General features: G+C 39.6%; 1 protein-coding gene across 1 annotated transcript; it reads right to left on the reverse strand.

The window, feature by feature from the left end:
• Positions 1–7,530: 7,530 nt before the first annotated feature.
• LOC124008798 (leucine rich adaptor protein 1-like) lies at positions 7,531–14,153 on the reverse strand. The gene is made up of 2 exons (XM_046320356.1): positions 13,438–14,153; positions 7,531–9,425 (listed from the first exon to the last, which is right to left on the reverse strand). Exons 1-2 carry the CDS (start codon positions 13,645–13,647, stop codon positions 9,027–9,029), a joined length of 609 nt encoding a protein of 202 aa, XP_046176312.1. The 5' UTR covers positions 13,648–14,153; the 3' UTR covers positions 7,531–9,026.
• Between the last annotated feature and the right edge of the window lie 601 nt (positions 14,154–14,754).

Raw genomic sequence — 14,754 nt, forward strand, 5'->3', positions numbered from 1 at the left:
CTTGAGCTTCCCATAACTTTACACAATCTTGTTTACAAAAACGTACCAATGGGAATTGTAATAAACCTCAAAGAATTTAGGGTCCGAGTCTCAGACCCCCATTGTTAGTCTCGCTTGTATTGCAAAAGGGCGATGGATGACTGTACAAGAAAGTATTTTGAGACGATTTCTGCCATGCTTGGTGAGACAGTTCCCCAAACGGAGTAATGGGACTACAGCTTGGACAGTGTCCAACTGGGGCTGTACTCTACATTAGAGATGCATTAAACAGCCCAAATGCTTGTGGGCTTGTGGGCACCACAGTTTAGAGTTTTCCAGTTATGTAAGGGGAGTAATCTAATTGGTCTGAAATATTCAGCTTGGCTGTAAAGTTGACTGGTATCGTCGGGCAGAAAATTACATGACAAACATAACACTGTGAAGTGTGGTTAACCTTGACATTCAGTAAGTATTTTTCCAAGTAAGAAATAAGATATTATTGGTAAAACACATACCACAGCTTGATACATCTCCCAACATGCACTCCTTTATGTCTGGGAAAGCAGAATGGTTGACACGGTGGATCCGATTTACTGCGAGGATCGCGGTTGCAAAAGAGTTAGCCAAACCAAGACCTACGGAATAAAATGTGTTTGAGCTAGGCATTGACACTAATACCTTGTTCAGATATTACAAATATTCATCCAGAAATACATTTTCTACCACTTTCAAAAGTCTCTCAATGCTGGGATAACATTGCCCCATTGATGTAGCAGAGCATACTGACAGGCACCTAATTAAATGACTTCTAAATTGACTTTGGATTCTTGTTTGAGTAGTCTATATCTGTGCCTTCCTTCCTGTGTTCAGGGGCCCGTACCTTTGCTGTATGGAAACCCTTGTCCTGTTGATCCCCATACTCCACTAACCCATATCATGTTGATCCCCCAACTCCACTAACTAATTTCCTGTTGATCCCCCTACAAGTTCTGCCCCTGAACAGGCAGTTAACCCACTGTTCCTAGGCCGTCATTGAAAATAAGAATTTGTTCTTAACTGACTTGCCTAGTTAAATAAAGGTCAAAAAAAAAAAAAAAAAAACTCCATTACCTAATTTCCTGTTGATCCCCCTACTCCACTAACCCACATCCTGTTGATTCCCCTACTCCACTAACTCATTTCCTGTTGATCCCTACTCCACTAACTCATACCCTGTTGATCTCCCTACTCCACTAACCCACATCCTGTTGATCCCCATACTCCACTAACCACATCCTGTTGATCCCTACTCCACTAACTCATATCCTGTTGATCCCCCTACTCCACTAACTAATGTCCTGTTGATCCCTACTCCACTAACTCATATCCTGTTGATCCCCCTACTCCACTCACCCACATCCTGTTGATCCCCATACTCCACTAACCCACATCCTGTTGATCCCCCTACTCCACTAACCCATGTCCTGTTGATCCCCCTACTCCACTAACCCACATCCTGTTGATCCCCCTATTCCACTAACCCACATCCTGTTGATCCCCCTACTCCACTAACTCTTGTCCTGTTGATCCCCCTACTCCAATAACCCACATCCCGTTGATCCCCATACTCCACTAACCCATATCCTGTTGATCCCCCTACTCCACCAACCCATATCCTGTTGATCCCTACTCCACTAACCCATATCCTTTTGATCCCCCTACTCCACTAACCCATATCCTGTTGATCCCCCTACTCCACTAACCCAAATCCTGTTGATCCCCCTACTCCACTAACCCATGAACTTTTGATCCCCCTACTCCACTAACTCTTGTCCTGTTGATCCCCCTACTCCACTAACCCGCATCCTGTTGATCCCCCTATTCCACTAACCCACATCCTGTTGATCCCCATACTTCACTAACCCATATCCTGTTGATCCCTACTCCACTAACCCATATCCTTTTGATCCCCCTCCTCCACTAACCCATATCCTGTTGATCTCCCTACTCTACTAACCCATAACCTGTTCATCCCCATACTCCACCAACTCAGATCCTGTTGATCCCCCTACTCCACTAACCCAAATCCTTTTGATCCCCCTACTCCACTAACCCATGAACTGTTGATCCCCCTACTCCACTAACTCTTGTCCTGTTGATCCCCCTACTCCACTAACCCACATCCTGTTGATCCCCCTACTCCACTAACCCACATCCTGTTGATTCCCCTACTCCACTAACTAATTTCCTGTTGATCCCTACTCCACTAACTCATATCCTGTTGATCCCCCTACTCCACTAACTCATACCCTGTTGATCCCCCTACTCCACTAACTAATTTCCTGTTGATCCCTACTCCACTAACCCACATCCTGTTGATCCCCATACTCCACTAACCACATCCTGTTGATCCCTACTCCACTAACTCATATCCTGTTGATCCCCCTACTCCACTACCTAATGTCCTGTTGATCCCTACTCCACTAACTCATATCCTGTTGATCCCCATACTCCACTAACCCACATCCTGTTGATCCACATACTCCACTAACCCACATCCTGTTGATCCCCCTACTCCACTAACCCACATCCTGTTGATCCCCCTATTCCACTAACCCACATCCTGTTGATCCCCCTACTCCACTAACTCTTGTCCTGTTGATCCCCCTACTCCAATAACCCACATGCCGTTGATCCCCATACTCCACTAACCCATATCCTGTTGATCCCCCTACTCCACCAACCCATATCCTGTTGATCCCTACTCCACTAACCCATATCCTGTTGATCCCCCTACTCCACTAACCCATATCCTTTTGATCCCCCTCCTCCACTAACCCATATCCTGTTGATCTCCCTACTCTACTAACCCATAACCTGTTCATCCCCATACTCCACCAACTCAGATCCTGTTGATCCCCCTACTCCACTAACCCACATCCTGTTGATCCTTACTCCACTAACCCATATCATGTTGATCCCCATACTCCACTAACTCATATCCTGTTGATCTCCCTACTCCACTAACCCACTAACCCATATCCTGTTGATCCCCATACTCCACTAACCCACATCCTGTTGATCCCCATACTCCACTAACCCATAACATGTTGATCCCCCTACTCCACTAACCCACATCCTGTTGATCCCCCTACTCCACTAACCCGCATCCTGTTGATCCCCATACTCCACCAACCCATATCCAATTGATCCCCCTACTCCACTAACCCACATCCTGTTGATCCCTCTACTCCACTAACTCTTGTCCTGTTGATCCCCCTATTCCACTAACCCACATCCTGTCGATCCCCATACACCGCTAACCCATATCCTGTTGATCCCCACTAACCCATATCTTGTGTGTCCAGTGTGTCACTTGGTGACAGTTTCCCATATACCACATGCACAATACCGTGTCTAATTCGCTAAAGTATCTCCTCTGGAAGCCCCTTTTCTTAGACATATGTCAGTGTTATTAATTGCTCCGGAGAAAAGTAATTGGGACTATGCCAACTTAAATTAATAAATAATTATATTGGACTTGTGTGATCTTAATGACTTGGGAAATGGCTAGGCCCCCTGTGTTTGCTTCCCATGCGTATCTTTCACGTTCGGATGTAGTTCAGACAATGGCATGACTTTGCTCTTATGGGTTCATTCCATGTGAAACTGGAACTGAAATGCCCTATGAAATTGTGTATTTTTCTTCAGTACAAATATGTATTTTGGAGGAAGGATCTTTGACATATACTTGGCATTTCAATTCAAAATTATTATGGAGACATACACTACCGGTCAAAAGTTTTAGAACACCTACTCATTCAAGGGTTTTGCTTTATTACATACTATTTAATATATTATAGAATAATAGTGAAGACATCAAAACTATGAAATAACACATATGGAATCATGTAGTAATCAAAAAAGTGTTAAACAAATAGAAAAATCTATTTTATATTTGAAATTCTTCAAATAACCACACTTTGCCTTGATGACAGCTTTGCACAATATTAGTGATCTAAGTTAGGATATCCCAGAAAAAGTGGCCTTACCAAAGCCTTAACAAAATGAATACGGAATGATTCTTTGCCAAACAGGTCCGATTTATGACTTGTAGCATCCAAAACAATACTAATTTATCTGCTTTCTGACAGACCACATGGTAATCATACCATTGTATGGCATGAAGAGGAAAAACAGTACATAATACAACAGTCATGACATGACAGCACTGAAGGGAGATGATTATTAAGATAGTCTATTCAACCCCCTGGCTAGTTATAATGTGGGTCTTTAAGAACTCTGGCCTGCAGTTTGAGCTGAATAACACCTTATTGATAGAACAAAATACTCAAGATTACAGAGCAGAGGTGCCAAGAAAAAAGGTTCTGCACTTTTCAGTCGTTCTTAGCTCAAGGTTCGAGGGGAATTTATTAAAGAAGCCTTCATAAACCATGTTCAGTACGGACTTTCTTGAAATATAAATTCATTCTGTGTTTACAATCTTTAAAACAATCTTTTTTATCCTACAGGCCTTTTTACACAAACACAATATACCAAGTAAGATATGCCTTTCTTTGACATCAACTTTTCTGTTCACATGAAGTTTTGCTCAAATAGAAGAGGCATATGTCCCGTGTGATTCATTGGGTTGGCGCGCCTCTGCTGAAGGTGTATACTTAATTAACAAACTGTATATAAACTGCCACGCCCCACTCCGTGTCAAAGAAAGCCCTCTGTCTTTGCATTGTTTACATGAGCAACCAAGACGATGTTTAGCTGAGTCAGTATTTAAAGAGAGACTTGACTTGGTGAATGATTACGTAAAAGAGAGAGCTTTAGAATATTTTGTCACAAAGGTGCTTAAGGAATATGAGCACATGGAGAGAAAGTAAGCCTTTAATCTTTGTCTTGGAAAGCAAAAATAGCAATGACTGTACATGGGTATTATACCCTGTCCCTTTTCTCAGAAAATCCAACACATAGAAGGGTTATTAGCAAATCAACCTGTTCTTGTTTATTGAAATCTTTCAATTACTTTATGGGCCAATAGGTCTAGTCATTTATTTTTCCTGAAGGGGATTGTCAAAGAATTGCCAATGGCGACACAGTTAAGCTTGTTCGACAGGAAATGATGAGCAAATGATATCTGTTTTAATGGAAGATAGTCAACCAGAAGTCACACTGTCATTCATCACTGTCATTCAAGGCTTTCTGGCTTTCTGGGGTGGTTATTTTGGCTTTGTTTAGTCTTGACAGGTGGTTTAAGTGTGCCAAAGGCACTAAGAAGGTGAATTATACCTAATTCACATAGGATATTTGGTGTGTTGCCTGAAAAGATTATTGGGCATAATTAGTCCCCTTAGAGATTTTTTTTTTTTTACCACAATCTTGTCAGCATTCATCTTTTATATCGCCATTGCTTGCCACAACTGATCAAGAGACCTTTAAAGATGCACAAAATCACTCTGCCATTTTTTGATTGCTAAAATTCTACGACAAAACAAGCAGTCATTGTGTCATTTATTCCTCTTATGGTGAATAAAAAGTTGGCTACAGTTAAAGTCAAACTGTTGTCAGATAGGTTCTGGTAATTTTATTGGGTCTTTTTGTGCAAATAAAATACCACGTGATTTTGCTATTTGTACCAGGTTGCTGCGATGTCATACAGACTGCCATTTTGTTTATGCTTTTTCATAATGAAAAGGACAAGTTTGATGTCTGACAACAACAGCAGAATGTTCATGGTTTAATGCATGCCAAAGATGGTAAAATGAAAGGTGATGTTTATACTGAGGGGTTGACATTACCGCAGTCATGACTACAGGCTTTGTTGTCTGCAATACCTTTCAAGGCTGGTGGGATGCTAAAGTTGGCAGAAAAAGGTATATTAGCTAAGGAAATTAGTTGGAAAATGAGTTAGTTAGGGGAATCAACAGTATTCTCAATTTGACCCTTTCTTAACGCAAGTACAGTGTGGTTTCAGACAATAAGGTGTGAGGCTGAAAAAGATGAAAGAGCTATATTAAGTGATAAACAGTATGTGACCAATACTTTTGAAACCCAACAATTTAGTACACAAGGCATAGACTTTACTGCAGCTAAATCAATACAAATCCTTGTGGTATTGACTGAGATATAATGTAATTCATACACTTTCATCCCAATCCGTATGCAGTGATTAATAACAATTTCCTATTTCAGTTTATATGGTGATTCTCTGCACCTTCAATGCTAAGGAAAACATGTCATTTGAACCAGGAAACATTATCATGCCCCGTGCAAGGGTATTTGTATTTATTTAGCATGCTAACCATCCTCAGAATCATCTATGACTCAGAGGCATATGTGACTACAATGGCTGGCATTGTAGTTTGTCATTTATGCAAAAATAAAGGGAGAAGTGTCATAGTATGCAGAGTTAAATAGAGTACTGGAGAGGAATGTCCTGGGGCTGCTCATTGTACCACAAGGGCCTCTGCTTTCCAGTCTTGAAATGCACTTATCCCTGTAGAAAAGCAACAAGCCAGTGAGAATAATTAAAATGGACATAAAAAAGCACTGTGGTTAGCATTCCTTTTCTGTTTCAGTCTTCTCTCTGGCGTACATTTGTTTTGATTTACATAATCCGGCTATAATATTTTGTGATGAATACTCCCAAGGTTTATGTATAGTAACGTGATGCCTCGTCCATGAGAAGTTAAGTCATGTCAATCTAGAGTGTAATCCAAAATGGGTTTCCTTCCACTAATAGTTCAAATGTTTTATAAAAGAAAATGTACTTTAATTTCATGAATTGAGAAGATGTAATAGCCCTCTTTGCTTTGTGTTTTTTCCAAGTAAGGCTTAGATTTAATCAGATCAAACGTTAACCGGCAATAGCATACACCCGCATAGCTGATGTTTTGACGGTTTCGGAGGTGTTCCTGCGTTGGAGCTATCCAATCGGTGAGCAGCTGCTCTTGTGATCATTGTTACAAAGCCACACCCACCCCACTTGCATTAGAAGTTTAGAACGATAAAGAGTAGGCTATATAGAAATAATGATGCTCAAATTGAAAATCATTCGACGAAATAAGGGGGTTTTGTATCAGCCTAATCGAGGTGTAGATTATGTCTCACATTCCAGAGTTTAAACTTGTAAACAAGGCTGCATGGGATTTCTCTTAATGTGATTGCGATTGCGTGCAGCAAAGCTTTAGGTATAATGCTGGGAAACGCTTGTAGCTCTAACACAGTTCCACCTCCGACACGTAAAAGCAACCACTATACGGGTGTCAGCTAGTGCGAATCTGATAGAATCTAGCCCAAACTGAGCACAATTTTCCATTGTACATTTTTCAAACGACCACGTTGGAACTTCACTAGTCTGACAAAAATGGAGCAGGACTGTCTCAGCATAAAAATGTGCATATGAGCGCTTCTGTGGTCTTACTAAATAATCCAAAATGGAGTCAATTTCTCTCCACTAATTGCATGTTACCACAAACAGACTATTAGCTGGCAATCATGCGAACCAGTGTGTGTGTGTGTTAGCGTGTATGTAGATTAAACTAAACAGTACACAGAAACTGAGAAAGAAGAAAATCACAATATATTATTTTCCCCAACAGACTTTTCAACACCAATAAAAACAATAAGTTACAATGTTAAAAAAGTAGGCAACATGAAGGGCACAACACACACAGGTCATGTGAAGACACAGAAAGTGGAATTTAAAGCAAAATCATTTTGTACAGAAATTAATGGCTTTACTTTTGTAATTAACTTTGTCAGTTTACCAGTCATTAAAGTGTTGACTAGCTCAAAAATTAAGTTATTAAACGTAATCAAAAAAAATACCATATAGCAATTCAATTAATTAAGTGTTGTGAACTTCAAGATTTCCGCTTTGGAACTTCTTTGCAATTAATCTCTTGTGGTAAAACAAAAAAAAACAAAAATTGTTGACCTGGGCATGGCAATGTTGACTGCAATCTGTCTAAATAAAAACAAGTAAGAAAGAGCAAAGTACCTGTCCAATGTTTAGCATGTAAGCACATAGCTGTCAAAATCATTTTTTTTATTTCAAATTGCACTTGGATGCTATAGCCTGAAGAAAACGTAGTATTTTTGCCCCACTAAACCACTCCAGACGATGTCTCAGCATGGATCCGCTAATGCTCCAAATTACCACTAATTCCTTATATACTACATTACCTTAGTTCTGATGGATGAATGGCTAACCGAAGACATGGTATCTAAGTGAAAAGGGAAACAAGACACTGAGGTATCAGATTCTTCGGAGTACAGTCAGTGTGCACTGAAAGAAAATTGTGAAAAATTCATCTAACTTTTGCCAAGTGAGCTGTGTCAATAAAAATAAAACAAACAGCAAAATTATTATTAAGAAGGTGCAATTCGTAAGTTCGATTTTCTGTTTAAAAAAAAGTGGACTCCAACGCTCCTGGAGAGCACTGCAAGCAACCACCAAGAATGAGGAGGAAGAGGGTGCACTACTTAGCATTATTTTGTATTTGTTTTAGGTTGATTGTGGTTGCAGTTCCTCTTGTTGGGACAGATAACTTACAAATTGCACCTTTAACCTCCTATCAATATGACAATTCAATCCCTAATTATGTTTAAAGCTCATCCTTACTTGTTTTTGTGAAGGGACAAGTAGCTAAGGTTTAGTGAGGTGTACATGCATTAGACAAAAATGAATTTGGTTTTAAGATACAAAATAGCACAACTGTGAATAGTTGCCCTTTGTAAAACCACTTAAATGTCACTGTGACATCACTGTAGAACACTTAGCAGCAGGAAAAGAATGTAGGTCATCAAGGCAACAAATCCATGTTCTATATTTCACACAGCAACTCAATGAACAAGCCACCTTATGAAACATTTCTAAACTACTCAAATTTCAACCAGTTGAAGTCCTAGTTCATAATTTAAAAATGTTATCAAAGTTACCATGCCAACTGTATTTGATTTGATATGAATTTGAAATCTTGACAACGCTAGGCAAAAATAACCCTCTGGTCTTTGTCTGCGTTTGTATTAATTAGCCTCATAGCCACACAGAGCTATCCAAAGCAGTAGTACTCATCGGAGTCCACTCTGAGTCGCATTGTTGGCTTGCTGAAAGTCTCGTCCTCTATAACAGGTTTATCAGAGAATAGATCAAGGTCCGTCGGAGAAGTGTGTTCCGAAAGGTCTTCGGCTAACTCATCCAACGTATCCAGATAACTGCCCACGGATATCCCGTCCAATCCATCGCTGTGTCCGTCGTGCAGACTGGTGAAGCTGCCGCGTGAAGAGGTGTCATCTTGGCTGTCCAATAGGCTGTACAGGCTGCCTGTCAGGCTGCTTTCACGACTGGCTAGGCCCTCCTTGTCCTCCATCACCCATTTGATGGATTCGATGCCATCGTTGATGGACATTAGCTGCTGCATCAGCTTGACATCGATGGCACGGAGGTGGGCCTGCGTTTGGTGTGAGAAGGAGATACATTTAAGGCCTTTATCGTTATAGATTTGGACTAGAAACTGGACAACTTGAAACCCACATGTATTATAAAGTCACACAATAACACACTTCCAACAAGTAGGCCTACAATATTGTTTATAAAATATATATATATATTGCTTTCCTATTCCATTTTTGTGAAATGCCAACACCAGCATGTCTTTTGGTAATGGTGAAAAGCAAATTGCCCCTGGGGGATAGTAAAGACACCACTCTACTCTTTGGAAATGACATGTAGACAAAGACAAACAGAACAGGATGCCACAGGAAATCCTTCCATCCTTGGCATGTAACAGTAGTGGCCTGTGACTGCATAGAAGGACATTCTCGCCCAGATGCCTATACAGTACCACCATTGATTTACCACCGCAGCATGACAATCCCCATAGAGTCGGGGTGGGGGGAGGTTGTCTATGGTCTCATTCTGAAAGATTCTCCCAGGCTACCAGCGACAAATAGCCAGCCATTTACGCCAATGGATAGTTAGTGGCAGCAGTCAAAAAGCATTACGCCTGATGTCTGATACAATGTTCCCGAACAACTGGCTTTATAAAAAAGAGCCCTTTCTTGGGAGTGGATCGTGACAGGCCCCGTTTAGCTCATAATTCTGCCAGTGTTTGCTTTGCTGATATAACCCATCCTCTATGTGTGCACACATGTTGAGCTGGAGCCTAGTGGAATTTTACAACAGTATTAGCAGTGTCAATTAAAGTTGGTTCGAATGGGGTCTTGAATCACAAGATAGGTTTAGCTAATGTGATTTACTGCTGCTTGCTTTTTAGTTTGTTAGTCATTAAACTGTATCGATTTAGCCACCCTTCAACAATACTTACAAGCGTTACGTTTAAGATATTTTCTGAACTTCGCTTAAAACAAGTTTCATTATTCTGGGCTTTTGTCTAAAATGGGGCTATAGGCAATTTTTTTTCAACAAAATGTTTTATACCTATGTTATAACAATATACATCATTTTAATGCAATATTTGTTGAGGAATACACAAGATTTACATGGGTACAGACAACTGGTTGAGTACCACCATATGAGTCATAAAACCCGGAAAAGGTTCCAATCGTTTTTACCATTCATTTTTTCATGTGGGACTGCTTCATATAAGGTCTGTGTTTAGTGTAGGCTTACCCTGGAGAAAAGCAGCCTGATTGGATTAAAGAATACATTGAGATTGTAAGAGGTGACAACAGCACAAAAGCCTTAGATGGCCCAAATGGGGCATTCACTATAGTAGGGAGGGAACACAGCAGAGTACTCTTGTTGTTTTACAGTGCAATTAGAAAGTATTCAGAATCTTTGACTTTTTCCACATTTAGTTATGTTACAGCCTTATTCTAAAATTGATTAAAATATCACTTTTCTCATCAATCTACACACAATTCCCCATAATGACAAAGCAAAAATAGGTTTTAATCAATTTTAGCAAAAGAATGGATGTCATAAGGTGAATGCACCAATTTGTAAGTCGCTCTGGATAAGAGCGTCTGCTAAATGACTTAAATGTAATGTAATGTAAATGAAAACTGAAATATCACATTTACATAAGACCCTTTACTCAGTACTTTGTTGAAGCACCTTTGGCAGCGATTACAGCGTTGAGCCTTCTTGGGTAAGACAGGTTTGTGCCTATAGACAGGTGTGTGCCTATAGACAGGTGTGTGCTTTCCTGCCATTTAGACGCTTTTATCCAGACTTACAGTGTGTGCATACATTCTATATGGGTGGTCCCGGGGATCAGGCACTATCCTGTTACAAACGCCATGCTCTACCAACTGAGCTACAGAAGGAATCATGTCCTATCATTTGAATTTACCACTGGTGGACTCCAATCAAGTTGTAGAAACATCTCAAGGATGATCAATGGAAACAGAATGCAGCACGTGAGCTCAATTTTAAGTCTCATTACAAAGGGTTTGAATACTTATGTAAATAAGGTATTTCTGTTTTTTAAATATTTTTAATACATTTGCCAATATTTCTAAAAACCTGTTTACATTTGCCATTATGGGGTAGTGTGTCGATTGATGAGGAACATTTTTTATTTCATGCATTTTAAATAAGGCTGTAACGTAATAAAATGTGGAAAAAGGGGAAGGGGTCTGAATACTTTTCGATTGCATATATATTTCCTGCTGATATGAAAGATATGTTCCTTATGTTTCCAGAACCGTACCGCAAGCGATGCGTCTTAACATTTATAGCAAGTGTCAGGGCTCTTAACAAATCTCCCCCAGCCAGAAGATACTACCGTCAAAAGGTGCTAAAGGTAGTTAGCTTCTATGAATGGGCTAACATGCGATCACAATTATAAGTAATCCATAAATTTATGAGAAGACAAAAGTATAGCCTATGAACACAAGGGCAATAAAGTTGGATTGCCATCAGGCGTCTGGAAGTTATTGCATAACATGCTGAGTTAAGATATCACAGGTCAGTGAACGTTCAATATTGCCTAAAGCAAACAGCTGCAATAACCTTGGACAACAACCAGACTACTGCAGCTAAAAGCTCTTTTGTTAGCTTGGATAAATTCATATACATTAAAACCAGTAGACAGTAAAAGCCCTGACAAATCCACGTATTCCTCTGGAAAACTCACGATGGCGCTTGAAAACCGGTAGTATTTGAATTTGAAGCACGCCATATTGTTGAATGGCAAAAATTTGCAGAGGTGGCTGTAACTAGCAAAGGATCATGGTTGATGTAGTCATTTTCATCCTGCTTAGAGCTGCTAGATAAAAAAATAAAAATAATTAGAGCTGCTAGATGCAGCCCCTGTGTGACGTCACCTGTAGTAGTATAATGGATAACTATTTCATTAAATATCTTGATTTGTTGTAAAATAATTCACTGCGAGGATATAACTTGATCATAATAAACTAATTTTAGAGCCCAAAGTGGCCAACTATTATTTATATATTTATATATATATATTTTTTCACCTTTCTAGCGATCCTAATTTACATATTCTTTCTAGGAAGACCAGGGCTTTTTGCACCACTCCGTTGCAACCAATAATTTATATATACACTAGATGACTATTTGGGAGTGCTGTGTTGAAGCCACCATGCCTCCATCTTGGCACTCCCTCACCGATGTTAAAAATATTTTGGAAGCTATAGAAATGCATTTACATTCTACATTTTTTTTGTTGCCTAATTTGTTTTATTACAGACACCTTAATGAATATTATGTGCGCTAAACATACAATTAAAAAATGAAATAATATATTTTAATAAATGTCCTTAAAGTATAATTATTTTAAATTACTAATGTTACTCTTTCCACTACACCAACAAAATGCTTAAATACATGTTAATTTAGTCTTTAATTTAAATACTGTTTCATTAATTTCATTTAATTCATTCCTATGAAGGACTGCTCCTACTGGGGAGTGCCAATATGGCTGACCAGCGGTTCAAAGCCTCTCAATGGCCAACACATATCATCCGAAATCCAGGGTTTATATATGTCATTGGTTGCTATGCAGTAGCCGATTAGCAGAGACTTCACGCTCCAGACCAGACACTGGGGGGCTGGTGTAAATTGCACTTAATGCAATGCATCACTGAATATAAAGAAAGGTTTTGAAAATGCAGTGAACTGACTTGAAAAAGCCTGGTCGAATTGCAACAGTACCTGTTTTGGATGTCTGCTTCGGTAGTCAAAAAACGTTATCAAAGGCTTACTGTATGAAGCACAGGAGGCTGGTGAGGGGAGGATGTTTCATAATAAATGCTAGAACGGAGCCAATGGGATGGCACATGAAAAATATGTGTTTGATGTGTTTGAAACCATTCCACTAATTCCGCTCCAGCCATTACCAGGAGCCAGTCCTCCTCAATTAAGGTGCCACCAACCTCCTGTGGTATGAAGCAACTCACTGATCCAAACCGACAGGGACAGACTGAATTAAATATATTTGTAAATATAGACGCATCTTTGGGACAATCACTTACCATTTCCTGTCTCAAAAATAACATCTTGCTCTCCAGTCGTTTCAAATCAGCAGAGTTCGACTGGTTTTTCGGTGTCGCCAATTTTGTATCCTCATGTTTGTCATGATGATTATTTCCTCCTGCAAGGGAACGAATGAGACTTTCAGGAACTTTGCGACCCAACTTTGTCTCGATATCTTTAAAATCGCGTAAGACGTGTTCCCCGTCCATTGTAGAATTACAGTAAGACTAGGCCTAGAAAACGGAAAAAAAAATATATATATGCTACGTTTTTCAAAATGTGCAATAGGAACAACCGAGAGAGCAAATTATAGGGTTCAGTGGCTTGAGGACTCGCGCTGACTTCACGTTCAAAGAAAATAAAAGGTCATAGCCTTGATGGTTTTAAACTTTCGAAAAGCCTTCTTATCCGTATGCGTCTATGAATGTTTTAGGATGGTCTGAGATCCGAGGTTGAAAGCGACTTCTATATATCTATCTATCTATAGGCACACAGTTGCAGAGAAAAGTAATTCAAAAACAAAGTTGCCCCATCCGATTATTCTCACCAATTCAAAATATAGTGTGCAATCCACAACAAAATAGATACATATCCCGTTATGATGCCTACTGCAAAGCCACTACACTCCGTGAAAATTGTCGTTTTGGAAGTCCCGTCCGCCGGTGTCAGTTGTGTCCACTGAAACAATAGTCGAACAGCACAGTTGGATAACAGCCACAGAGACACCCATATGGAGCTTATGAACCCAGACAGGTGGGACTTTGAAACCACGCCTGTTTGCTGTAATCGTAAGGCAACTGTCACAGCATATGTTTTGGTTAATTGTGCACAAAATACATCCATATGGTAACCTACAGTAATTTACTAATCATCAGTTCAATTATACAAACGACTAAATTTACATTTTATGCTAGCAAAGTAGGTTACAGTAAGCGGTCTTTCGTGCTGGATGTATTTTAATTCAAACCAATAGGCCTGTAGCCTATTTGCATAGTTGTAGGCTACATCGTTATTAGGCTACAGTTTTATTATACCAGCATAATAAAATCAATACCTTTTAAAAGCTATATTTTAAAAGCAAACTAATTAACCTAAGCTTGATCTAAGAAAAAAGTATTAAAATGTCTGCACTCACTACTGTAAGTCACTCTGCATAACAGCGTCTGCTAACTGACTAAAATGTTAATGTGAAATCTAATTAATGATCATATATATGTATTCAAAGCAACACATTTGGCCTTGATTGACACTGTCCTCTCCCTCACTACTCTGTTCAAGTTGTATTCAACTTCACTTCTACCACCTTGTGGCAATTC

This window comes from Oncorhynchus gorbuscha, linkage group LG21, assembly GCF_021184085.1.
Source record: "Oncorhynchus gorbuscha isolate QuinsamMale2020 ecotype Even-year linkage group LG21, OgorEven_v1.0, whole genome shotgun sequence".
Taxonomy (NCBI): domain Eukaryota; kingdom Metazoa; phylum Chordata; class Actinopteri; order Salmoniformes; family Salmonidae; genus Oncorhynchus; species Oncorhynchus gorbuscha.

Bases quoted from the DNA above. Each gene is read 5' to 3' on its own strand.
- LOC124008798 (XM_046320356.1), bottom strand. From the start codon at position 13,647: ATGGACGGGGAACACGTCTTACGCGATTTTAAAGATATCGAGACAAAG. The intron at 9,426-13,437 runs GTAAGTGATTGT...CACCAAACGCAG, and splicing joins TATTTTTGAGACAGGAAATG to GCCCACCTCCGTGCCATCGA.